The sequence below is a fragment of the Taeniopygia guttata genome, chromosome 2, assembly GCF_048771995.1.
Source record: "Taeniopygia guttata chromosome 2, bTaeGut7.mat, whole genome shotgun sequence".
NCBI classification, from domain to species: domain Eukaryota; kingdom Metazoa; phylum Chordata; class Aves; order Passeriformes; family Estrildidae; genus Taeniopygia; species Taeniopygia guttata.
In genome coordinates this window covers 41,886,962-41,914,616 of record NC_133026.1, presented here as the reverse complement: position 1 = coordinate 41,914,616, position 27,655 = coordinate 41,886,962, and the positions used below count along the sequence as shown (strand labels likewise).

Sequence of the window (27,655 nt, the reverse complement as noted above, 5' to 3'; positions counted from 1 at the left end):
TGGTACAACACTTAGAAATGTTTTTATTAGGTGTAGCTTGTTCTCCTGAATCTGTAAGAGTGAATGTTGTCTCTACAGTAGTGTTCTGTTCTGCCATTCTTCCCTCTTTTTCTCCTATCCCCAGACATGTGAATATTTTTCAGATACGTGATTTGGTTAAGGTGTTCTAGACCTTTATCATCCTGCATCTTCATTCAGCAAGTGTCTGGTGTACATCATTAGGTGTTAATGTTAGGTTAACATTAAGTGTTAATGTTTTACTGGGTTTTGAGATAATAATAAAAGTCACAGGAGGAGGAATAGAAATTTATAGTAGAAACTAACTTTTGTGAATGAGATAGTAGTTCGTCATGGAATGAACTCATCTACTAAACAGATGTTTTCTCTCTTAAGCTTTGATACTTGTGGTTAGTGAAAATGTTTTAAGATAGGATTTTTCTTTTTTTTTTTTTTTAATAGAAGTAGTGCAAGATTTTCCTCTGAAGATTAGGGTTTTTTATTGGGATGGTGTTTTAATTTTCTTTACGTGCTCTTTCTAGGTGGCTTTATGTTACCTCTATTTTAAGTAACTCTTCAATTATTTTCAGGATGGTACCGCCTTATAACTGCATTTTTTTTTTTTTAACTCACTTCTCTCCTTATCCTTTCCTTTTCATTAAACCCATCTACAAAAGAGGAAGGGAATCTTCTTTGAGGTGCCGAACTGTTTTATTAACATGAGAATATAAAACTTCTGGATGTTAGCAGAATAAAATTTCTGCCAAAACAAGCCTCTAGAGAACAGGGCAAGTCTGTAGTAGGAGCATCCAACTTCTTGAGAAGCAGCTAGGCTGTAGCATAGTAAATTTATTAGAAGGAGTATTCATTTCTTTCTGATACCTGTTGAATTTGTTTGCCATTAGCCAAGGGAAATAAAAACGCATGGTTCTTTCATAGGATTTCCCCTTGATTTGCTAAAGAAACAGGCAACATTTCCTGTTTTGCTTTTTACCTTCCATAATTTGATGCAAAGATTATTAGATGGTGATTAAACAGAGTTGGCAGCAGTCAGGAACATATTAATGAGCTGAATATGAGAATATTGAAAGAAGGCAACAGACCTTACCGCAGTTTTATTGGGTAACCTATGATATTACCAGATAATACTAGATCATGGCCAGTTCATACTTTTTTTTTTTTTTTTTTTAGTTTTTTTTTTTTTAGTTTTACCAAATACAACTGGGACTTCAACTGGTTATTTCTCTAGTGTTTGCATTTTTCACATATGCTTTTGTTTGCCATTTTCTGTTGTCTTGACTGGACAGCTTGCTGTCATTACACGTGGTGTCATTCACCAGGTACAGGCTTCTAAAATGTGTGATGATCACGATCATGTTTTATATATTCTGTGTGTAACATTTAAGATACGTATTTGTCACTCCTGAACTTTTCTAAGGAGAAGTATTTATTTTTCCTAACTTATCTTTGAAATAGTTGAAGTATGTATCTTTATATGAACAGATGTTTTTGTTACTCTCTTTGAGAGTCATTGTTAATCAAATGACCTTGAATATAAAATTACTATAAATCACATTTTTTAGAAACTGATTAATTGGCTATTAGTAGCACTGTATTTTCTTGATTTTGTATACAGAGGAAATTTCCCTTCCCAGTATTTTAGGCAAAGATTGAATTAGAGCATGAGCTTTTATTGAAAAATTGGGGTTTTGAAATGTCTTGGTTTTACTTAACATGTTTAGGCATACACATGAAGGGATGAACATAAGAAAGCCGAAAGAGAAAACTAAAAGGAGTCTTAAAACAGTGTGTTGGATCTAAGTATTCTGTCCATATCCAAAAGTATTACGGAGAACTTTTGATTTTATGTAACTGATAGATTATTTTTGATTTTGTGCAAGATGGAAATCTTAAATACATTTTTTCTTCAAAACAGATGCATGCAAGAATCTGCAAAGTCAAGTGATACTGAAAATTCCTGTAATTTAGTGTTAAAAGGTAAGAGTCCCTGGAAATTCTTGGTATGTAATCAAAAGAAGAAAAAAACAAGAGATGTTTTGACAAAACCAAGGCTTTCTGCTTTCCAAAAAAAAAAAATAATAAAAACAAAAAAAAAACCACTTGTCTGGTTCTGTATTATCTTTTTATTTTAACAGCAATTTGTTTCTTAATGCATATTGAGTCAGCATCTTTCAAAATGACACAAGCCTGAGTCATACAGGGAACATTTATTTCCATGTAGTACTTGTCTGTTGGTAGTACTAGTGGAGTTGGGGTTTTTTTATTTGGTTTTTGTTCTGGGGTTTTTTGATATTTCTCTGACAGTTTTAGGCAAAGAATTCTGTTGGTTGTTGAGATCATAGTAACACTGAGTCCTGTCATACTGCTTTGGAGTTTAGGTCAGAGTTAGAGGTGGTTGTTCTCTTGTGTTCATCAGCACACAGAACTTTATAGCCAGGTTTATTTCCAGGTTTCTGGGGTTTTTGGTGGACACTGTGGTCATTCCACTGAGACACTGTTTTGTTTTTAAAGGATGCCCATTTTTTACAAAGTAACTGATTTAGTGAGGTTTTTCTTCCTATTTAAAGGAGAGCAGTTCAGACAGGCAGCTGGATGTGAATGTGATTTGCTTTGTTTTCTACAGCTTGCATACCAGAGCTACTGGTATACCAAGGTATACCTAATGTAGAAGTTTCTACTAGATAGGTTGGAAGAACAGGATTTTGACTTGGAATAAAAGCCGGTTGCTGGCAGTGGTGAACATACAGAGTGCTGAGACTGATTTTGGAGGTTCATGGTGTTTCCCTTCTGGTATAAGTTAGTCAGCTGGTTGTTAATGCGACATTCTGACACTACATGTTGATTTTGCTTCAGGCTTGAAAGGTGTCTGTGACAGTACCTCTTGTTCTGGTTTTCCACATTAATGTGTTATGTTCATGTAGAAAGTGATTTAGGCAGATAATGCCTCCTAGGAAGGAGTGACTAGAGACTATTAGGGGAAGAGAAGATTTCAGACTTCAGGTACGAGAAGGCAAAATAAAAGGTATTGGGGTTTTAAGAGCTCAGATACCAAGAAATAGATACAAGTTCCCTGAGGAGGAGTCAAGAGGAAGTGCACAGTTAGGCCTCTGGTCATGTAAAGAGATGGAGGCCTGTGTCATGGAATCTGCAATGCTGAGGTGATTGAAGCCAAACCTGACAGAAAGTTTTGTACTATTCAGTAACTTCTGCATGTTCTTCGTTGTTTTACTTCATGTTCTAGCAAAGTTTGAGGCCGAAAGTCTTTGGTTCTTTTTGTGGTGCCTAAGGTCCTTCTTACCAGATCTGAGAAGCAGGATTACCTCATAATCTTAGATGAATATGCACACAGTAACTTATGTTTAATGCATGATTTTTAAAAAATACCTCCACAGAACAAAAGAAGTGTGCCTGGGTTTGCTAATTACTGACCATTTATATATTTATTTAGAAATAGGTGTTACTGTTTTGGTATCCTGTGTTAAGTTAGTGAAGTCATGGCTTCTTGCCTTAGTGGCTTCACCATTTAAGAAGGGGAAAAAGTACTAGAGTTAAAATAATTCTGGGTGACGTCAATCCTCTTCACCTTTCAAGTGGAAATCTTGTGTATATTGTCTTCAGCTAGATGTGTCTTGTACTTGACGATCATAGAGACCAGTGACTAAGAGAAAAGCCTTTCCAATACTAATCTGATTCTTTCTTCCCATGTCTGGACAACACAGTGCAGTTGCAAGTCATTTGTGTGATCCAGTAGTGAATTTCTTTTCTATGCAGAACTCTTCTGTTGTACATAAACAGCCCTTTCAGAAAGTTGCAGCCACGTGTGTCATTCATTTCCCATGGCATCTGCAAAAGGTGCTGAAATTCCCTGACACTGAATTCTTACGGAGTTACTATATTACAGGATTTGGAGTGTCTCAGAGCTTTCTATATTTAGTTCAGGGTTGCATCATGTCAGTATGATTAATTTATGCCCTTTTCTAACAAAGACTAAGTCTTTTTGCTTAGCAAATTGCCACACATATCTTTGGCTGTGTTTTAATAAAAAGCTTAACTGAATTTATTTCTAAAGCATTGAATTCAATATTCTATAAGTAAATAAGTTGTACAGTTCTACAGGGACCATTAAAGAACATACAGCTTGGACAGAATTTTAATTGCAGATTCCGCCTAATATTTATTTGAAATGGTTCCTGCATTAAGCATGAAATATTTTTCCATAGAAATTTCACATTTAGGAGGTCCTAGGAGTTCTTAAATGTCATTAGTTCTAAGCCTTTGTAATATTTCGGAAATAAAAGCTTTGTTATCTTGTAGCATGGGAAATACATAAAGCAATGTGTTTATACATTTTCAGCTGAAGATGTGAAGACCCACAACTCCTCCAGAAGAAGCAGTCCTTCAGGAGATGTTAGTGAGGACTTTCTTAAAGACAGACAACAGAGCAAACTAGATGAACTTTTGACTTTAAGTTTGGACGTGGATGAAAAGGTACTGAGAAATTATGCTTTCTCTCCTTAAATAGTTTAAGAAATTACAATCCACATAATTGAATTATTTTAATTACCAATGCTGTTTTATCAACGAAATCTTAAATTTCCTGAAATAAAAAGAATATTAGCATTTCCTACATGACTGTGTTTTGGCAGTGTAATCTTCTCTTAACAGAACTTGATTTTTTTTTTATTGTCACCAACAATTAAGCTTCAAATTGGAAGTGAAACAGGATATTGTTACATCAGTTATTGCAGTAATGCTGTATTCACAACGGTATGAAAATTACAGTTCCAGTGTACACCTATGAGTATTGCTTTGCATTTGACATTTTTACGTAACACCTAATTTTAAATGTTGCTGTTAAATGCCTCTCAATATCAGAAGTATGGGGCAGTGTCGGAAAGCTGGGGAGCTGCACAGCCATCATGCATCAAAGAAGAATCATTCTGAGCTTCATTACTTGGGCAGAAAGGCCTTTAACATACAGATTTCTAGCTGTTCAGAGGGAATAATTTTCATGCTCACTGACTTTATCTGACCTTTCTCTGTCTTCCCACCTCTAGATAATAAGTCTAGGTCTTTTAAGATTTGCTGAAGTTTTATACTATTTGCTTCTTTGATAATGAATTGGAATTTACATCTCTCTGCCACTCATACATAGTTGATGATACCATTTACTGTTTTCCACTACTTAGGAATGGCTAGTGGTTTTAATTGGATAAGTTAAACTGTAAAATTCACAGGGTTAAAGTTGGTAAGTAATTGAGAAGTGAATCAAACAGCAGAAAATGAGTTTCCCTTTCAAAATCATTTTAAAGAAGAGAAACATTTCCTTCAGCAAATGGAATTGGGGCTGCTAACATGCAAGTCACGAAGTTAACAGTGCCATTTTGTTTGCTGATCTTTTGGAGAGACAAAAAAGTTGTGTCAAATTGTAAGGTTTGCTGAAGGTGGGGTACTTGTTGCAGTGTTGCCAGGTCAGTCCCATTTGGGTTGTTCCATAGCTTTGTGGCTTTATAAAATTAGTGTCCTAGTGTTTGCTTTTCTATGCTGTGTTGGACAGTAGAAAATATGTACAAATAATCTCACCCAACCCAAACTCAAACCATAAAATGCATACTAAGCCCTACCTAAACCTGTTTGTATGTGGATAGAAAATAGCAGTGCACACCTGCAGGGGGAATGACATGGCAGAACACTTATTGCAGGTGCTCTACCATCCAGGGAGATTTTCAGATTATGCTTTTTTGATAGTTTTTCCAATGAATCTTGTGAGAAGGGCAAAAACTACGCATGGAGAAAATGTTAAAACTATTCAAGAACTGGTAAAATAAACTTTGGAAATCCATTGAGAGAATATGCATTTCTAATTCTTTGGCTATAATACATTTGTGATAGAATATGAAGTCCTAAGTTTCTTCATGAATAATGGACGAAACAAAGCCAGGATTCTATGACTTTATTCTGTATTAGTCTTTTCAGATTCTCTCCTCCAAATATGTTTCTTGCTTTTTTTCTCCACCTCGTTGGGGATTTTTAAACTATCCACAATTGTGTAGAGCTGAGCAAAAGGCTTAAATTCCTCCTCGGTGCAGTTTTAAATTTCATTAAACTTGATGGAATAACTTTTGTGGTGTTCTACACATCTGTCAGGCACAGTTAAAGTTGGGCAATGGGCATAGAAATTGCTGAGATTATCATGGGAGCAAAGAGAAGTGAAGACAGTCACATTGCCTTTTTTCCCAATTAACAATCACTATTTCAAAGAGCACAGTGTATAAAGGCAGTATGTCCATTAAAAAAGACGTTGTAAGAATAATCCTATACACTGAATAACAGTTTCTACAGTTAAGACTGTCTTACTACACTTTGCAGTGATCACTAACAGTTTTAAGTCTGTAGAGTAAAACATAACAGGCTTAGTAGTGCTTTGCTGTACCTGAAAATACTTTTAAATATCTTCACAGTTCAAGCTTGCAGATGGAGTGCCTGATGTTGAAGAAGAAAATAAGACTGAAGCTGGAAAAAGGTACATGTAGTGTGTCCTTCATGTTACCTATGGTATTCCCCAGTTACTATACAAGTAAAATGTGATGTTGTTACCTGAGCACTACCAGTATTTAATTCAGTTTTCCATGTTACTGGTAACTATGAGATGAAGAAAATGAATACATGAAATAATATAATTTCACTCCACAAAGTACAGAACAAGTGTAGTCATAATCTGACAGGACAATAGGGCTTATTTTGACTTTTGACTGGTGACAAAATATATTAACTTCATGACAGTGTCTCACTTTTGCATCTCAATGTGAGTGTAGCATAAGATGCATTTCTTGCCACAATAGGACTTACCAGAACTTAACAAAACCAAAAAATAGTAATAAATAAGTCATGAACCTTTCCTTTTTCTTTTCTGCTTATGAAAGTATTGAAAGATCTCATTCAAATTCAGGCTGACAAATATTTGTACAGCAGTAGGAAAAGGTGCTTAAAAGCATGTCACATGCAGTTAAGGATATGCTTTACTATTCTTCTAGCTTCAAGCTGTGTTTGTGGTGTTTATTGTACACATTTCTTAGTCTGATTTACAGAATGACAGAATCACTGAGTAAGCTGAGTTGGAAGGGATCTGTAGGGATCATTAAGTCCTACTCCTGGCCCACCACAGCACTATTCCCAAGAGTCACACCATGTGCCTGAGAGCATTGTCCAAATTCTTCTTGAACTCTGTCAGGCCAGTGCTGTGACCACTGTAATCAGTTCCTGATCACCCTCTGGGTGAAAAACCTTTTTGTAATATCCAATGTAAGCCTCTCCTGACACATCTTCAGGCCATTTCCTCAGGTCCTGTCACTAGAAAAAAGAGATCAGTGCCTGCCCGTCCTCTTCCCCTCACGAGGAAGTTGCAGACTGCAATGAGGTCTCCCCTCAGTCTCATCTTCTCCAGGCTGAACAGACCAAGTGACCTCTGACATTCCTCACCAGGCTTCCCCTCCAGGCATTTCACCATTTTCATTGTCCTCCTCTGGACACTTTCTAATAGTTTAGTGCCTTTCTTATATTGTGGCATCCCATACTGCACTAAATATTCAAGGTGAGGCCATGCCAGTGGAGAGCAGAGTAGGATAGTCCCGTTCCTTGGCCAGCTGGAGATGCTGTCCTTGATGCCCCCCAGGACACAGGGCCCTGGTTGGCCCTCCTGGCTGCCAGGCCACCGCTGACTCACATTCAACTTGCCATCGACCAGAACTCCCCGGTCCCTTTCCACAGTGCTGCTCTCCAGCCTCTCATTTTCCAGTCTGTCTGTACGTCCAGGGTTGCCCCATCCCAGATACAGAATCCATCACTTTCCCTTGTTGAGCTTCCTATGGTGATTGTCCATGGCTGAATTACTGTCAGACTGAGAAGTTTTCATTCATCAGCAGTCCAGAAGTGACAGAGAATTAGTTTTTGTAGAAAAGGTATACTTAAGATGAAATTCTTAAGTTAGAAGAGAAATAACATACTTTAGAGTGTTATGGTTTAGGAGCAGTAATCACCAATTAGCTACTGCAAAAATTAACCCTGTCCTGGCTGGAACGAGGACATAGTAATTTTCAAAATAACGAAGAAACCTTAGCTGACGTAGAAAGAGTACTGCTTTTTTTTCCAACAGCACTCACATTTCTGCGACAGACCTGATTGTGCCAGAAGTTTGTTAGTGGAGAATACTGCATCTTTTTGTTAATCCACTAGAGAGCTCCAAGCTTCTCCTTCTGCTATAAGATACCCATTTAAATTTGCCTTAGTAGTATAAATACTTCTTTATATTATAGAATAAGTAGATTGTGCTGAACAAAGTATGTTTGTGCAATGCAATACTCTGTGCACACAATACTCTGTGTGGTTAGAGAAGAAACCTTCCTTTGGAGTTGAACTATTTCCTCTAGTTTTACTGGAAAATGTTACCATTGCAAAGTTTTATCTAGAAGAAAATATAGTTGCTGTTCTTACTTAGCAAACTCCTCTTCTAGTGATGCTGTTATTTAAAAAAAATGCTTGTAGAGCTATATAGTTTACAGTTCCTGGCAAAATTGTGCATAGTTTCATGTCTAGATTAAAGAAATCTGAAGGGAAACTGCTATGAAAATCCTAGTGTGTCAGAACTGAGGCTGACATCATGAGGAAGCATAAGATTTTATGTGGTAATTTGAAATTTCTGAGTAACTAAAAATGCAGATTGTTTTGTTCCCTCTGGAAACCAACCCAAATGCATTGATGAGAATATAAAGATTCATCTTGAAAATTTTGGGTTTGTTAGATGGAATTTCTTCCTCTCTACAATAGCATTTTTATTTCAAATTGTATTGAAAACCTCCCAGAGTTTAGGAACTGTTTGAATTATCTTGGCTATGAGAAGTATTAAATATCTTGAATCCCTCAGAGCTGCAGAGGTAGCAACTCTGTTTCTGTCTGCAGAGGAACAAGCAGGTTAAAACCAAGATTCTACTGAACCAGGATTCTTGATTGAAAGGAGGAAAAGAAGCAAGAGCTCATGAAAGGGGATGATACTTTTCCTGTGGCTTTGTTCACAAATACAAAAAAGATTACCAAGTATTTTGCTAGCAATATTTTTAGCTTATTTTTGAAAATACTGCATTTTAGTTGTTTAATTCTCTGGAATGTACATATTTGGGAATAAAAGCAGAACAGTCTTTAATTGAAGTTCTCTTTGAAATCACCTAAATCTTCTGTCCAGTAGTCAGTTTTTAGGAAAGAAAACAGTTGACTCGTTAAAAGTAATTTGAAAAGCCTTGAGGTTTACTGCTTTGTCAGATATTAGATAACAGACTAATGTAAAGTATATGCTTCTTCAGAGGTGACAAAAGTCATCTCAGTCTTCTTGTCAGCATGGTGGGGGAGGGAAGAAGTGGTTCACAGGTGCCTTTTCTACTTATTTATTGAATTTCATACGGTTATGCGTTCGGGCAGAATAATCTCAGCTAAAATCATAATCAGATTGGACCAGGCAAGTGAGAGTAATAAAAGTAAAATATTTGAGACTGCTGGCTATTTAAATTTACGGCAAATTTTGAAGTGTTGCATAAAGTGTTGAAGAAATTCTCATCTTTTATACACTTAATCTCTCTTTTTAGGCATGCAGTACATTAAAGAAACCCCTGTTTAATTTGGTGAAACAAACTAATTTTAACAAAATTTTGGTTTTTAATACTCAACAGTGACTGTAAATACAAAGTGAACTGTGAATTGCTATCAGGATTGCCATTGCCATTAAATGACCGAAAAGTAAATCTCTTCAGTGGAACTACAGAGATGAAATCCTGGACAAATGGTATTGTATGCTGAGCCCTTCAGAATTTTTTTTTTGGTGCTTTATTTGCCAATGAAATCTTAAGGACTATCTTCAGTTCCCTAAGATGTTGGCTGGACTCTTACTTTGCATATATAAAAGCGAAACTGCAAGATCTCATATGGTAGGTTAGTGAGAGGTTTGGGGTTGGGTTTTTAGCAGAATTCTATTCTAGAAATAATTCTATCTGATATTTATGCCTCTCAGGTACTTTAATGGTACAGAAGCGTTCTTAGTAGTCTGACACATTGGGTTTGACATGTGTTATTAGCAAGTAACTTGTTTTCCTTTATTTGTGGTCAGAGAATGTGACTGCAGATTTGGTTTGTTGATTGTTCTTAATAAAACTTGATAAAATGGTATGCCCACCTTGCTGAAGGTCAGAACTTTGTTATTTATGCCAGTTCAAATCTTTTTGAGGCATTCACTAGACTGGATCAAATAATTATATAGATTTAATAAGTAGTACTTCATGTTGACCCAGTATATTTCACATGTGGGACAGATGTCTGTGCCACCGAGAAATCATACTGGAACTGCAGTCACTGCACATAACAAATATGACATTTAGCCTTGCATAAATGCATGGTTTATTTGGCATACAAGATAGAGAAAAATAGGAAGCAATTACTTGTGAATAGATACTGCATTCTGTTTCTTTGCAACAGGTACTTTGGAAATCAATGTTTTTAGAATTATTGATTCATATGGATAATTATAAACATGGATTTCTTGAATTAAGATCAGTCACAGGGTTCTTGTTTAGTTTCAAATTATACTGTCAGTCTGAGCTTGTAGAACAATTTTATCATCATGTCATGTAACATTTTAAAGTAGTGCAAGAAACACATGCTATAAAAAGCAATTTTTGAATATGTCTTCAGATTCCATTTGTTTGAAACTGTTTGTGTCTTTGGCCTTCAAAGCATATGCACCTTCGGAAGAGTTCTTCAAAGTCTTCCTTCTTAAAGTTATTTGAAAGTTGACAAATCGAGAGTTTCTGTGCTAGGACAGAGCAAAACAGCCTTTTATTCCCAGAACTGTGCAGGCAGGATTGGCTATTTTGCTTTAGGACCTGCTTCCCTACAGGTAGTAGTCTGATCTACAGTCAGCAAGGGAGAGTACAAATTCTTGAAAGGACCTGGTCAGAAACTTTGTGCTTGGGGATGGCAAGAATCTGAGGAAAGATCAAATTCCCAGTGGCATTTTTCGATAGTGGTTGGCTCTTTTCTCAGCCTTTTTCTTGTCACTAAATGTATCCAGTCCTATTGAGTGACCCACCATCACTTCACAAGTTTTTGCAATGTGACAATACATAAGATTTAATACTCATTGTTCTGCATTATGCTCTGTCCTTCCTATCCTGTGATAGCCTTATCTGTTAGGAAGACATGGAGATGAAGAGCCATGTACCTAGTGCCAGTCTCTAGTAGAACATTCATTATTGAATGCTCTTCAGTGGCTGTAGTTTGCCAGAAGAGGCTAACCATCCTGTCTTTTGAACACTCAGTTCTTTGAAGGGGCCAGATGGCAATCCTAGAAGACAGGGCATTCAAAAACTCTAATTTGTTTTTAGATATGGAGTTGAAAATTTGAACTTTTATCTTCCATTAACATTATTCATTTTTCAGAGAAAGAAAAGTATCATTCAGTAATAATTAAAGATCTAAAACCAAGTTTCATGGTTAAGAAACGATAAAACACTGGGCTTAAACTTTTTACTTGCTTTGCTTAAAACATAGAGTATGAAAGATTTTCTATCAGTTCGGGGAAAGTAGCTTAAATTTAGGGCTAGTGATGTTGGAATGCAAAGATTACAAATAAAGTGGGTAGGTTTTGAAATTAAAACTTCTGGATATTTTTATTCCTTTTCTTATCTCTGTAAGTTAGAACAGGAACCTTGGATAAAGTAGTGAAGTTTTTAATTTAAATGTGCTTACTCTTGAAGTTTGTGTAAAGTCTTACTTTTAAGATAATTAAGAAAACTGTAATTTAAATTACTGGTTTTAGACTGCATTAATCATATTTTCATTAATCATTGCTGGGACTTGAAGGAACTATAAATATAAAGGAAAATAAGATAAATGAGAGTGATTTCCATATGATTCATTTTTGTTATGTGATTTGTGCCCTCATCCTAATTTTTAGGTAACAAATCTTCAAGAAGTACTTCACTGCCATCAAAGAATTGTGGAGATTTTGAGCCATGGAAGATGGAGAAAAATGCAAGTGTGAGTTGTTAAATCTTTGATTTCTGATCCTTTGGCACTAAATTTCTTATGGCTATTCAGACAGTTCCCCATGTATCAAGTCAAACTGTGAATCTGTATATGTTTTTACGCCTTTTCGGATGTTATCACCGAGTAAGTATAATTTCCAAGAGCAAAATCAGTGATGAAAGGACTGCTATTCACAGTGACGTTTTCTTGATTTCCATTTTCAGCTTAAGCAAAATCAAATAATGATTTTTGCTTTATTGATGTTTGTAGAACTGAAAAGCAGACAAGGTTTCACATGTTTAAGATAGCCTGCTTTATCCATGATGCTGGGAACTGAAAAAGGGTTAAGGAAATTAATGCCCCAGAATTCTCAGATGATGACTCAGCTGTGCAGGAACTTGTCACCTTTCTCCATGCTCTCTACTCATTGTCCATCTCATTTAGCAGTTCTTGCATTATCCCTGTTTGAGGTCGTCAAGACTGGCTTTTGTTGTATTAGACACTAACGTGACATGACGAGTGATTGATCTTTGCGTCCTTTGAAATGCTGCAAGTACAGTATAGAGATGAGGGTTGTTTCAAAGGCTTAATTATAGATCACATTTTCTACTTTTGTTTATAATTTGTAGATACTTTGAAATTTTAAAAAAACAAAGACCATGTTTGCTTTCAAGAAATATTATTTGGCTTTTTCTGCTTGTTGTAATTTTATTTTATTCCAGGCTTCTCAGTCAGTCCAGCAGATCCTTGATGCACTTAACTTGCCCCGTAAATACTGCAGATATTACTTCATGACTTCACGTGGGTGTGAAAGAGCAAAATGTTGGTTCTGTCATGTTCCAGGACAAGGGGATGAAAAGGTAAAAAAAATTATTGATGTAAGGAAGAGATTCTAAATGTGAACACTTTTTTAAACCAAAACATCATCTCCTTTGTTCATTTATATATGGAAAGTAAGTAATCAATCAGAGACTGATGAATGAAAAAATTGTTCAGAAAGTCTTCCTCTCTAGGTGCTTTAACACACATCAACAATTAGGCTGTACTAATACAAAGTAGTCGAATGGACGGATCCTGAGAAATGTCTATTCTGTGCATCAGAGACTTTGAGCAAACCTTTGCAAAGACTTGGTATGTACTGTTAAAACCAAAAGCCATCTATGGTATATTACCTTCTGCATGTTTTGTGGAACAATGGACATGTTTGTTTGAAGATGCTGTAATCTCCTTAATTAGAGCAACAATTCTCATAATATTTGCAAACAAGAATAGTTTTCCAATGATGGGCAAAGTAAATGTGTTTTCAGATCATTTAAAAGAGGCATTTTGAGTTTAATTCTTCCAAGAAATGTGCAAGGCAAGCTAATTTTACTGACAAGTAATAAGATTTTGAAATTGGCTGTATGAAAGTTTTCTGAGTTAACTGGACGCAAATGAAAACATCAAACAGGTAACCAATAACAATTGCCTAACTTGTCCTCATCAGGTCTTACAAGATTTCTTTCAAACCTACCATCTTACTAGTATGAGTGTAATTTTATCATTGATGTCAGTAAGTAAAAAATTTCAGAATCAAAATGTAAAAAAAAAAAGATTTGCAGTTAACCTGTTAGACATAATTGCTAAAAAAAATTAATGCCTAAACAGCTTGTCCATCTTCCTGATATCTTAAATCTACTGTGTCAGAATTTTTAAAATACATCAGTGTTTAATTTGGTTTTATTTTTCTTAATGTTTTCTCTCTTCCTTTACATATATATATATATATGTATATGTATATATCAAAAAAAGCTGCTTTATATTTTTGTTAATGCTTTCTAACCTCTTTGAAATGGGGGGTTAAAATATGACATCTTAAAAATCCCAAGATAATTTGAGAGTAGTTGTGTATGGAACATTTTTCCTTGTTTATCAAGTGTGGTATATCTTTGGCTGGCTGTAGTGAATATTTGTAATTTTCAGCTAGTTTATCTGAATTACTGTGGTTTGTAGTGCTTCATTATATTACAGGCACATTAAAGAATTGTTTGCCTAAAACTATTAAAAATCCATTCTATTTGATTTTATTTGTGGTGCAGCACTCCAACAGACTTTTAACTCTTCTACCCACCACACCTAGCTAAACTTTCCTGGTAGTCTAAAAGTATACCTGAGTTTTCTTTGTTTGTGTATGCATTTATGTTTTTAGACCTGTCCATTTAAAAATGATAATAGGCCAAGCACCTCATGGTGGCACCAAAGTACATAAAAGAAAAACAGGTAAAGAAGCTATAAAGGCGTCTAATCTTATGCAGGAGGAATAAATCTATTCAGGAGAACTGTTGTGCAGACTGATAGTCCACTTGCTTAGAGCTCAGTGTTCTCAGTGATAATAGTCACCAGAGTGTTTGAAGGGAAATACCTTTCCCCATAATGGCATTTTTTCTTCTTCATTAAGTAACTGGTTGATGCTTTAAGGTATAACTTCCTAGTATTTACCACTTTACGGTTGTAGTTGATCACACAACACAGCAGTGCTTGAATTCATAAAAACATAGTATGTTTTGAAAATCGGCATACTCTTGAGCTCAGCAAGTTGTACAAGTTATCAATACTTTGGGATTTTTTTAAAAAGATGCCTCTCATTTTCAAACAGTGAAATCTGTTTTGTATTAGGTAAAGTAAACAAAAGACTGTTTCAAATACTTGCCAGAGTATTTAAAGGAAGGGTGGGTCTTAGAAATACGTATCATGACGGAGAAGAGGGTAAAGGAGGTGATGCTGGACTCTTCTCTGTGGTCCTCAGTCAAAGGGCAAGACACAGTGAGCTTAGTACAGTAAATTGTTTTGCTCAAATAACACTTCAGAGTGTAGTACAGGCAATCATTTCATGGTGTTAAGTAAGTGGTTTCAAAACATGTTGTCATGCAAGCTGTATTTCTCTTTGTGATTTTATTTTAGCTTTGTGAACCTTACTCTTTTTTTTTTTTTTTTTTACTCCTGTCCATTGAAGAAGTTTTTACTTTCTGTGACTTCATACTCTCCTTTTCCTTGATTTTATGAACTTCCTAACTGGAAACAGAAAGGATATAAAATAGGAAGGTTTCTTCCTTCATCAGTGTTGTCTTACAGCTTCAGGGCCTTGGATATATGTTTCTGTTGTGGTGGATTTTGGTTTTTTTGTTTTTTTTTTATTTGGCTTCCTAAAGAAATATGATTCTACACTATCCTTTTATTACTCTCTCTAAAGACTATTAAATGACCTTTGAACCTTTTGGTCAGTTTCAGCCACATTGAATAGGAATTGTGTATCTCAAAGCTTCCACAGTATCCCTGTAAGAAGGATCCTGGTTTTGATCTCACTGAGATAAAGGCTGCAGTATGGGGGTTTCTTCCTTATTGAACAATAGAGTGGGCACTGACTGGGAGATACTGAAGTATTTAGTCAATTTCTGTGCTTGTTCTTCTGAATAAGCACCTCTGTGTTATTGTAGTAGGACCATGTTTTTAGTGGAGAGTTGGTTGGTTGTATAAAATACAGAAGCCTTTATTATGGTTTATTAAATTGTTGTGTTAAGTGAGTCATGGAATCAACTGGTAGGTGACAGAATAGTGTGATTTATACTGCCTTTTGAAAATAAGAATAATCTCTTTCATGTACCTTCGTTCAAAATCTAGTACAGATAACTCAAAATTTAAAGATTCTCACATTTTTACATAGTTTGTGGGTGCAGTTACACCTTTCAAAATTGGAACAATTTAATCAACTGAAGCCTTCTAGAAGGTGTAAATTAATAACACGTTTAGTTTCTTTTATTAATGTAATACAGCATGTCCCATGATTGAATACTACTACAACTGGTTGTCCAAGCAATTTCACTAATACTGGGAACAGTCAGAGCTCCAGATGCAATCTTGGCTTCTTTCGGGAGTCAGTCCAAAGAAGGAGAAAAACTAATTCCAAAAGGAAGCAAACTAATTTCCATACTGTAAGCATGTGCTAAAGTTTATTCTGGAGATGCCCTCAGCCACCCAGGAGTGTAGATTTGGATTAAGTGAGTTAACCTATTCCCAAGTGACACTTCACGTATATTAATGACCAAAAATTTGACATGATTTTCTGAAAGGTGTATCTTGGCATATAGCTCAACATTTCAATATTGTTTCCAAATAAAAACAATAAGCTTTATTTATACTTAGATATGTAATTTTTGTATTCTTTGACTTGATGATCTAAACAGGTTAATGGCTTTAAAATAAGATGTCTTGACCATAAACCAGTATCTTCTACTTTGATGATAATTCATTTGCTGCATAATGAACTTCATGGGTGAATCCTCTGTCATTTTGAAGTTGCATGTAAAAATAAACCTGATTCAGTTATGTATTACCATGACTACTAATTTAGGGCATTTTCTGTCTCTTGATGTTTAACTATTTCACAAAATAGTATTAAATATGACCAATTTACATTGTTGTGCAAAAAGACTGTGAATGTTCTGGAAGTGACAGAGAATTTCTAAAAGGGGGTGGGGGTTTTCCCTAACTTGGAATTCTAAGATATAATGTCACTGTCTTTATTTCTTCATCTGCAGAGATGGAGCAAAATGTGTAAGTATCACAAAGCTGACAGCTTAAGATGTTAAGACAAGAAAGTTCCAATACTAAATAACATTAAAATATCTAGGTATGGATTTCTTTTTTTTTTAGTCAGTTCAGTCTGCGGTGAAATGGCTCATTAAATCAAGTTAGTTCTGAGCTTTTTGTTCTGTGTCCTAATGAATGATTCTTTGGGACAGAGTCTTCATTCCTGGATGATTTTTTGATTTCTTAGTGGGTATATTCATGGAATTTTAACTAGTACATTTCACTTTCACATTTTTGCTTCCCTTTCTTTGTTTACAGTCTGCCACATTTATACTGCATTTTCAATTTTTTTTTTCTTTTTTTGCTTTTTGTTTGCTATGAGTATATACATACACATGCAAACACTTGTGGTTCCATCAGCCTCTTCCCCAAGCATTGCATCTGCACTGTTTTTCTGTTTGATTTGTTGGCCTTTTGACAGAACCTTTGCCTACATACCCTATTACTTTCTTATATTATTTGTCAGTATGCATGGCTTACATGGAAGCAATGTAAAGCTTATTATGTAATACTTATATATAATACATAATAGCTTATTATGTAATACTCATGCTTGGAGTAGTTCTTTTGTTCAGCATAACCTGAAGTTACATTTTACTGTAATTTTTTTCTTTTTTTACAGATTTGCATGGCAATTCTTAGGACATACATTAGTATCAAAGAATCAGGCCTCCTAAAACGTGCAGGTATGGTGCAGTAGGAGCTGTTGATGTATCTTTGTTACTTAGCTTTTTAGAGCAAATTAAATGGGCTGTTGAAAGAGAAATGGTTGCAACTTCAGCAGTGAATAAAAAGTTCTTCAAATGAAAGAATACATTCAATCCCTGCATTTTAATGGTTCAGTTTCCCAGTAAGGCTAGAAATTTAGATAAGCACTTACCTCAGGAAGTTCTTAGAAATCATATTTCCACATAAAATGAACATACCTGACTTTGGACTAGAAATATATAAATAGGGCAGGGAGGAGGTTTAACAGAACCTGAATATTATTAAGGTGTTTTTAACACCCTCACCAAACATCAAAAACCTGAGAATGGAAGCTCTTGAAATCAAGTGTTGCTACTGCACCCACCCCTAACAGCTTTTGTTTAGTCCTTAAACCATATATGTAAACGATTATGATTAACACATTTTAGGGATTGCAGTTCATTCAGATCCATCTGAGCTTTTGAGTTCAGTCAGAAAGGGCTTTTGTTTTGTTTTTACTTTGGAGAGTGATTCCTTTTATACGGATCCTGAGCAGTCTTTAAGTTTTTGAAAGCTTCTTAGAGTGCAGCAGAATGAGAACGGGGAATTCAGTTGCACTGTGTGCTGCAGTGTTCCTGTGCTGAGCACATGAGTGTTTTAATGTGGATGACACTGATACCAGCAAGCCACAGTACATGTTTTTCAAGGAAGAGTGGCACTGGACAGATTGTAAGACCATCCACTGTAACACAGAACTTCTAGAACTTCCTGTGTGGAAGGGCCTTATTACGTTGATGCATGTACCAAATCTAACCTGGGTTTGTGCATTCTTCTTGTGCTGCCTCAAATCAGCTAAACTTTCTGGGAACCTACAGGGCCTACAGTGCTCAGCTCAATTATACAACATAATTCAGAGTAGTTAGTCTGGTTCTGGTAAGGTTAACACTGTATTCAAACTGGATCCTTTCACCCATATTTATCCTATCCCTGTTCCATAGTATCTTGGACAATTAAAAAAACTTGTTTAAATAGTTACCATCAATTAACCACAAAGTGAAATTCAATTTAATTTATTTTTCAGTCCAGATATTTGTGCAGTATTACAAAGAAGTTACTCCTGGTGTGGATTTTGCTTCTGAAGTGCTGAATGATCTTCTTGTTTCATTGCTCAACAACTGCTTGTTGCCGGAAGTATTTCAGATATTGAATGTAATTGTACAAATCAAGACACTGGTAGGTGACTTTGTAATATTTTTTAAATCTTAGTTTCATAATTTTAGTTTTTTGAGTACTATGTGATTTATAGTAATAGGTTTGTTTTTCTCTGGTACTCAAATTTTGGGTGAGGGGAGTAATTCAGAATATCCTATTACAAAATCTCTAAGCTTTCTCATTGAACAGAGTTGCAAAACTGATTGTGCTTTTTTTGTCTATATTAGCCAGCTGTAGATGTTCTTCTGAAAGTTTTTGAGCATATGGCTTCTTTGAATATAAGAAATGCTGTGCCTACATTAATCAGTATCTTCTGTCAGGTATGAGTTTCATTTGTACTACTGCTGCTTGTTGGAATTTCTAAAATACATCACCTGTTCGAAAACTCAACCGTATCAATTTAAAAACCAGTACTGAAATAATAGTAAAGTCTTATTGTGAGTAGCTGAATTTGTGATATCAATTTTCATTCATTCCTTTGTTTTTGACTGCGTTTTTCCCAAGGTTGTTTGCCTTTTAGCTCTGAAGATGTGTTAAGTCATCACAACTTTTAATATGCTTACATTTCTTACCCTGTTTGATATTACAGCTCATTGATGCTGGTATGTTCCTTGAGTTAGAACATTTGGACTACATTATTAAGTTACTTCACCAATTACAAGTTTCCAGTAGGGAAATGAGTACTGTTTTGAACATAAAATCCAGGTATGTCTTTAAGGAGCTATTTCCTAATTGGAACTGCCTACCTCCTTCTTCAGCATCTATTTTTATAAATTTATGTGGAATCTTTAATAGATGTTGGATGTGTTGGATGAAAAAACGATCATATCATGCCTAATTGCATTTTAAAGTGCTGTTAATCTACTGTGTTTCAAAGATCAAGCATTGTTAAATTAAAATTTAGATTTTTACCACAATTATTAGTTTTTTTTCATATCAATCATCATTGTACAATTTGCTGCCAGCTGTGATAGAAATTTATATAGCTAGCCAAATTGGAAACATCATGGTTTAATATATAGTTTATAACATTAATATATCATTTACCCACTTAAGCAAATGGTACTTCTGCAGTAAACAACCCTTTTAGGATTAGTTATAATCTGAAGTAGTTTTCTAGTTTCCATTACAGTGTGACTACATAAACATTTGTGCCAGCACTACTAGGGAGGAGGGTCATTTTTTGAGTACTGCTGGGATATGCTGGACAAAATGTCAAATCTGTTAAAAAACTTCTAATACTTCACCATCTCTTGAACAAGATTATGATCCTTTTTAATTTTTGTGTCGTCTGCCTCATATATACACACACACAAGTGGAGAAACTAAATTTGTGATTCCTAAACATACCTTTGATTCTTAGTGGAAACCAAATATGCAGAGTGAAAAGAGCTCTGCTCAATTATTTGTTTAATACATGCAATAACTTCCTTTGGCAAGATTTTAAATGGGCGTTTTCAGCGTGCAGTTTGTGTAAGGTGAAGCAAATAGGATCAAAAATCACATCAGTTTAATGTTCATATGTGATAATTTGTTGTTCAATAGGATATGTTAAAATTCATGGTTTTTTTTTTTTTCAAATGGAAGATTTAAGGAAAGATATTTTGAAAAGACATGGATTTTTGACTACAACTTAGCAGTGGCTGAAATTCAGGTACTGTATGTGCAATCTTCATTACTTCGTTTAAACCTACATGAAATAGCTTTTTCTAGACATATATAATTAGTGGGCTTTATTATCAAGTATAGTGAGCGTATGCAATGCCATGTTTGGGAAGGCTTAACATGCAGGGAAAACTCTATTTGGCCTTTCTGTAATGTCAGAATTTTGATTTGCATACTTGTAGTTTTATATCTTCGTTTTGCATCAAATTCAAAGATTTTGTAACTTTAAGCAATTATTTCCTCTGCTTTACATTTGTTGCACTTGTAACTGATAGTGGTACATCATTCCTCACCAAAATTTTTTTTAATACATTATTTAGAAGATAGAATTCATATCTGTAATTGTAAAAGCAGTTGACAACATCAAGCAGTATTTCAAAGAATAAGACAGTATTGTAAAACATTTTTTATTTTGACACTTGTGTCTTTCATGTTCAGGGTCAGATTACTCATTATGCACAATTATAATACTGTTTACATATCATCACACATCCTATGTAGATCCAGAGATTGAAATATAAAAAGGGGAAAAACAGTCTTGATTTTTTTTCTCCTTTAACACCAAAGTTATCAAACGATCTGGCTAGCAAATGACTAATTCATATAGAAAATAACCATAAATTCAGTGTGCATCATGGAAAAAAATACTGAACAAATGCCAGTTCCTAAATAGGATGAATAGGTTATGAGCTTTCTCAACTGGGGTCATGACATGAAAAAAGGAATTTAATTTCTTGAGGGATAGACGTAACTAGCAGTCCATGCAATTTTGGCAACATGTAACTGCCATATGAACATGAACGTTCTTGGCAGTAGCATTTCATCTGCATTTTTTTCTCCTTTAAGTCTATCCCAGGTACATATTTCAAATTTCACTCTATTTTCTGTTTGGTTTTCTGGAAGCAGCTTTGTTACTATTTATCCTTTGCCTCCTTTACAGCATTGCAAGGAAAAAAGGGATTGGACCAAGCTGGGAGCTTTGTATCTTAATGCAAGAACTGGATGTGAACATTTTGAGGATCTTCAGAAATTGTTTATATCTATTGCTGAAATTCTAACCAACGATTCTGAGACAGACCAACCAGGAGTCCCTTTTTGTGATTTTGCTGATACAGGTAAAATTAAGATGCAAGAAGTGCTTTTGGTAGAGGTTTTAAAAGAGATAAAAAAATAGTTTTCTGATTATTAATTAATTTTATGTTACAATATTCTGAATCTTCTGAGGTGTAAACACAGTCAAGTGTAATGTTCAGTACAAGCAATTTTCCAGTAGAGATAAAATGCTTACACTTAAGGAAGATTCTGAAGGAGGAACAGTAAAGTTTTGTGAAATCAAAAAGAGAACCCAGAATTCATGATCTTTCAATAAAAATGCCCTATGCTCAGGACAACAGCAAATATATTTAAGTATTTTCATGTAAAGTGTCACAGGAAAATGTTACATTATGTTAATAGCATAAATAAGCTTAATGCTGTAAGTATATATATGTATACTTGTGTATTTTAAAACACATTGAAGAGCTTACATCCTGTACATAATTTTTTTTTGTGTATACTTTTGTTTAGTAAGTTGGATTTTTAGAATTCTTTTATTCCGCAAAGAATCAATGATTCCTGCAAGGGCTGAGTGCTCAAGAACCCAATGTTTTAATAGTTCTGGCAGGTTTTCTTGCCTCTTTCCTCCCTATGTCACTTCATTTGCATATCTGTATCATTCTTCCTAATGAGTTTGCAGATTACTGAGGCTTGGTGAAGTGTCAGTGGAATATTAAACCGTTTTACAAAGAATTACTTAGATATTTTTCAACCTGTATTATCTACTAAAACATAATGAATATTTGTTCCAGATTTGTCACGTATCCTTTCTGACCACAGACTTTCATATCATAAAAAAGCTTCCAGTTGTGACACAGGGAGAAGATTCTATTGGAGCGTGGAACTTAGGCTATCTTTCCTAGAGCAGTGGTCTCCCAGCTGATAGGCGCCTCCATCAGTAAAAAATTTTTGAGCAGTGACCCACAATTTATTTAATTATATACATGCACTACTACACCAATACATTAAATTCTCTATAAACCATACACAAAAGCAGGAATTACAAATACAAGATAAATATTAAACAAATGCTGTATTTTAAAGTATTTTACTTATTTTCTAATAGTACAAAAAATGTTTCATTCCCACTTCTGAATGGATTGTTGTGGTCACACCCTACTTTGAGACCACTACTCAAAAATTCTAACATGCTTCCAAAGAGGTTGTAATTACTCAGTTCTGCAATTACCAGAATTTCTAAGTGGTGTCAGAAAATATAAAGCTTGCTTTACAAATAATGATGTTACAAATTTATGCCATTACGTGTCCAAGCATTTTATGGATGACCTAGATTACTTTGAAATATTGTCTGCTGATGTTGCTACTTTCAATGGCAAATATTCCAGAAAATGTCCGTAGTATTTTCACAATTACTGTGTTTTTGAAATATGTAATTTCTTTAAAACTGAATTTGCCTGTTAAATAAATAAGCCTTATTCTTTTTCTTTCCAGTAATGAAGAATTCACAGCATAATAAAGCAGACGGACTTTTCATTGGAAGGACTGGGATAAGCGTAATGTATTCGTATCACAAAGTACTGCAGTGGATAAAGGTATGCAGTGCTACAGGAACCTAACTGGAAGAAAAAGAGAAAAAGAATTAGTAATTTCTCTTCTGGATATTAAACTCTAGTTTCTCTAGTGGAATGACTGGGTGTGCCACCTGCTTCCCTGCCATCTTAGTACTTCCCAGCTGTCCAGCTGGATCAAAGCATTTTATTATGCCTTTCTGAGCAGTAGTCTTCTGTGGAGGCTATCATAACTTGGTCTTACAACCTAGAAACTGACTGCTCATGCTCATTTTGTGATTTTCTGAGCGGAGATTGAATCTGAACTGAGATTCTGGGGTGAGGTGCTGATGGGATTATTTCCCAGAAAAAAAAAAAAACCTAAACTCTTCATTTGAAATTTTACTGTACTTTACCCCTGACTCAGTTTGGAACACAAAACTGCATCAATACCTATAAATCTGTGTCACCAAATTAAATCTCTTCTATCTTATGTAAATATACTCTGTGTTCACTGATACCATTGCTTTCTCTAACCTTCCTTCTTTCCCTCTCCCTCTTACACCAGGGAAGGAAAGTTTTGGATAAACTGCATGAGCTACAGATACATTTTACCGTCTTGAAAGGACTTGTAGGTGCAGGGAGGTCAGCATCCAGATGTCAGATTGTTAATAAAGCCGCAGAAATCTTTCTTTTTTCTGGAAATTTGGATGGAGCAACAAGGGTATTGAGAGGTAAGCCTGTCTTAAAATTTTGAATTGAATTTGAACCGTTCACTTCTATGAGAGATTTCAGATAAAAGTTACAAGCTGGTCTGTGCTACTAAATACAGTCAGTAATACTGAAGCAACAAAGGAAAGGTGATCATCTTACTGGCTAATATTCTATATATGTATAAGAAATATTGCAACTAATTTTTTTCAGCTGTTTTCACAGTATTCTATCAACACCATTCTATCTAAAAATCTGCCATAATGAGGGAGGAGTGCAGCTTGGAAAATGATGCTATCCTATGCTAGGAGTGTAGTTTTCCTTTGAACCAGGGGACATTCAGTATCAAATTTCTGGCCTGGGTTAATGCAATGTTTCTTTGTGCCTCACAGTATCCTCATTTTATGTAATTGCTTTAGAACAGTACCGTATTGCTGCAATTATTACATATGGCTTTTTGGAACTCTGATCTGCTGAAAAGAGAAGAAATTCAGAAGTAAAAAGAACAAAATGTATGCTGTGAAGTGATATATGCTGTAAAGTGATACTGAGATTGCAAATTTGTTGTTTAGTTTTATAGCTGTACATAGATACATACATATCTATATGCCACTGACAGTCCATTTTACTGCAGTGATATTTCACAAAAGGGGTGATTTGCAATATAAAGGTTCAGAGAATCAGTCTAAGGAGTTTTGGTCATGAGGAACAAATTATTAATAAGTCAAGCTGCACTTCCTGTGCATTTTTGAAATTTGTGTTATGGCACAGTTTACAGTACATTCTTAATGGCCCAAAATCTCAACAGCCACAAGTTCCAGTTCCTAGAAATAACTGCACTGTTGTCTGCCACAGAGTCAGAGTGGATCACTGATGCACCATTGTGGCCCTGTGATAAAATGGACATCATCAATCGACATAATCTATTATGTGCAATAGTGCACAAATACTTGAAGAAGAGTTTGTACAGGCAGGCATTTGAAGTTCTGCAGAACTTACCAGGTTTGCAGAAACATTCTGGTAAGTAAAGAAAAAGATGCTGTGGAAAGAGCTAAAAATTTAACAGATGGTTCTGTGCTGTTCTTGTAGTGTTTTCTAGATAAAATTTGTTGAAGAAGTAAGATGGGTTTATACAAGCCTGTTTCTGTTTTCCGAAGAGTATAGTGTCAGTTAAATATGTGTTGTGCCCTGTAGCTCTTGCTGCACTTGTGCAGACACACTTGGATGTGCACACACGCCTGTCCTCTTTTGCTCAGTTACTATACAGGGCAACAGGAAAGACCAATTAAATTTTTAAGGATCTATACAATGAGATAAAACAGGAATATTTTAATCTAATTTTACCTTAATTTCAGGTGAATGGGGTGGGGATTTTTTTCTTTAACTGAGCTACCTAACCTAAGCATCTCTTACGTACTATGTTAAGAACCAAGTGCTCTTTCAGGCTCAATTTATCTGACAAATTTTGGATGAGTACTTCACAATGAGATACGTAGTTACTTAGGGTCCCCTGAGGAAACCTCAGCTGATTCCGCTGTGTAGGTCTCAGTCTGCTGCCCTTTTAGGTATGTTAGGAGAGATTGGCTGGGAGACCATCTACTTTAGAAAATACTAAAAGGCTGTAGTTCTTCGAGTTATGAGGTAAATACAACAAGGCTGCTCAGTCCTGCCAAGAAGGTGACAGTTCAGAGTAAGAATAGAAGCAGAAAACCAAGGGGACTTTTATTGGTGGAAAGCTTAAATTTGAGAGATCAGATGAAGATTGTGTTTATAGGCTTGGGCAGGTGAATATATTTTTATATGATTCTGTTGGTTTTGGCAGCAAATAGTTACTTGAACCTTAACACCTGTCCTTCACAGTGTGAATGAACTACTGGATTTTGATGAATAAAGCATTCATGTTATCCCATCCTTGTTCCATCTTGCTGATAGGGGCAAGAGTTCTGATTTAGATACTGATTGAGAGACAGTTCTTCAACTAGATTTGCATTTTGATTAATTCAGTAGTTAATATTTTAAATTTCATTTCAGTTATTATAGATGCTTCTCAACACAGCTCCCTGTTTAACAAGCTGATAAATGCCTGTTTTGAGAACAAGAACCTTGGGGTCTCATCTTCTGCAGTAGACTTCATGCTTTCCAAAAAAATTGCTATTGATTTTATTTTACTTAGAGGATTAATCACAGCTTTGGGAAGAAGTTCTTTATGGTCCAAAGCTAGGACCTATTACAAAAGTAAGTTGCTTCTTAAACAATATCTTCCCCTTACATTCTTTAGATAATGTGCTCATAACATTTCAGTATGCTTAAAAAAAAAATAAAAAACAGTACTTTCTGTGTCACTCTCAGGAATTTACTTGTAACCTAAAATACTTATTAGGAAATGGTGAGTCGAAAATAAGAATCAGTGCATACTACCTGGCATGAAATAAATGTAATTGTGATAAAATTAATTTTTTACATTCAGTTCCAGAATTTCAAGTATATGAGCTCTGAAATGGTTGAAAAGTGCATCATCTTCACATTTTCATTTAGGCAAATTAGATTTCCTGATACTTCTTTCTAGAAGTGTACTAGCATTACTGTGGGGGTAAAATTATTAATATTTAAGATTTGAGAAGTCTGGCTAATTATTTTATCCTAATTATAAGAAAATTCATTTCAACTAAAAGCTAATAGTCTGTAATTGTTTACAACTCCCCTATTCTGAGCTAAGATAATACTGGGTGCTCCAGTCTGCATAGGGTCTGTCCATATGGTCACATTATTTACTGTTTGATTCTGTCTCAGAATCGTTGAGATTAGCAGACTGCTTTAAGAGACCATCCTTTCTGGGATGGATACTTCCTTTTGTTAACATTGGAATTAGTTTTTCCTAATCTCTTTTTTTTCCCCTGAAATGCTGTATATGTTGGGTTGCTGGAATCACTTGACTGAAGAGAAGGGAACAAAGCAGGAGATGCTGTTCAAATGTTCTCTCACTTTGACCATGATTAACAGCTTCTGTCTGACCTGCCTAAATTGTATATGTGTTATCACAGGCTTGCTGTCCCCAGACTTCTGGCAGAGCTTTTTAATCATAGCTGGTAAAACTCATTGAAAAAAAATTCCAGTATTTTATAACTGTGAGTATTACATGCAAATGCTGTCTGTTGTGTTCTCCAATCAGGCCATTTCATAGGTGAAATAGTAAAATCCATTAAAGATTTGGGGTTGGGGTTTTTCCACATTTAGTCACACAGAAGAAGACAGATCTATGTTTACTATTGGTAATGCTAATTCATCATTTTCTGCACTTCCTCTCAGATGCTTTATCACTGGGTTGCTACCCAGAGCTGCAGGGAAATTTATATCAGAAATTCCTGAAGATTCCCTCTTACCTGTCTGAAGTTGAGATGCTGTTGGCCATTGAAATATTTCTTGTTTCAAAAGCCAGTGATATTCAAAGTTCAAGGACTACTAGTCAGACTCTTCAAATAATACTGAAAAGGTTTGTTGTCAGATATGTACCTTTTTGATTGTATTTATTCATGTGATCATGAAAGTAATAGATCTTGTTTTCCTTATCCTTCCCAAAGAATCCATCTCTTCCTTTTGTTCCTTGAATAAGTGAGAAGTTTTTTATCTCTTTTTCCCATGTGTATACTGCTGTATACCTGTTTTCTTAAACAGTAAGTTCTGCTCTTGCAAAAAATGTAGGCGTGTCACTTAGGCACAGCCTTGTTCCAAAAGTAATTGCATGCCAAAACTGAGTGCACCTTATGGATTCAAGCATGTACATGAATTCTTGCTATATCCAGTTCATTAAATGGTTTGCATTCCTTTACTGAATCTTCCAGAGACATTTTTTCATTAAATGTGCTGTGAATACTGTGGAGCTACTTTGCACTGGTATTAAAGCTTACTACTTTTCATTACCATTAAAGATGTAAAAAATACACTTTCTGTAACTTTTTAATTCTTCAGAACAATAAAATAACCTGTCTAGAAATAAGCATAATAATTATCAGTGAAAAACACAAGGCACTATTTTAATGTTTTTTGTAATTTTCCTGCCAGTGTAAAGT

The 27,655-nt window shown here is 35.1% G+C and overlaps 1 protein-coding gene across 2 annotated transcripts in view; it reads left to right on the top strand.

The window, feature by feature from the left end:
• The window catches only part of TOPAZ1 (testis and ovary specific TOPAZ 1), a 35,747-nt gene that overhangs the window by 6,244 nt on the left and 1,848 nt on the right, over positions 1-27,655 (top strand). For both annotated transcript variants that reach the window (XM_030265021.4, XM_030265022.4), the window contains exons 3-19: positions 1,934-1,995; positions 4,373-4,506; positions 6,480-6,541; positions 9,735-9,847; positions 12,014-12,096; positions 12,807-12,944; positions 17,333-17,396; positions 18,479-18,630; positions 18,837-18,929; positions 19,199-19,314; positions 20,197-20,263; positions 21,215-21,389; positions 22,822-22,922; positions 23,446-23,611; positions 24,444-24,608; positions 25,620-25,823; positions 26,895-27,078. In XM_030265021.4, coding sequence (XP_030120881.4) covers positions 1,934-1,995; positions 4,373-4,506; positions 6,480-6,541; positions 9,735-9,847; positions 12,014-12,096; positions 12,807-12,944; positions 17,333-17,396; positions 18,479-18,630; positions 18,837-18,929; positions 19,199-19,314; positions 20,197-20,263; positions 21,215-21,389; positions 22,822-22,922; positions 23,446-23,611; positions 24,444-24,608; positions 25,620-25,823; positions 26,895-27,078 — 2,079 coding nt within the window. The remainder of the gene's footprint in view (positions 1-1,933; positions 1,996-4,372; positions 4,507-6,479; positions 6,542-9,734; positions 9,848-12,013; positions 12,097-12,806; positions 12,945-17,332; positions 17,397-18,478; positions 18,631-18,836; positions 18,930-19,198; positions 19,315-20,196; positions 20,264-21,214; positions 21,390-22,821; positions 22,923-23,445; positions 23,612-24,443; positions 24,609-25,619; positions 25,824-26,894; positions 27,079-27,655) is intronic.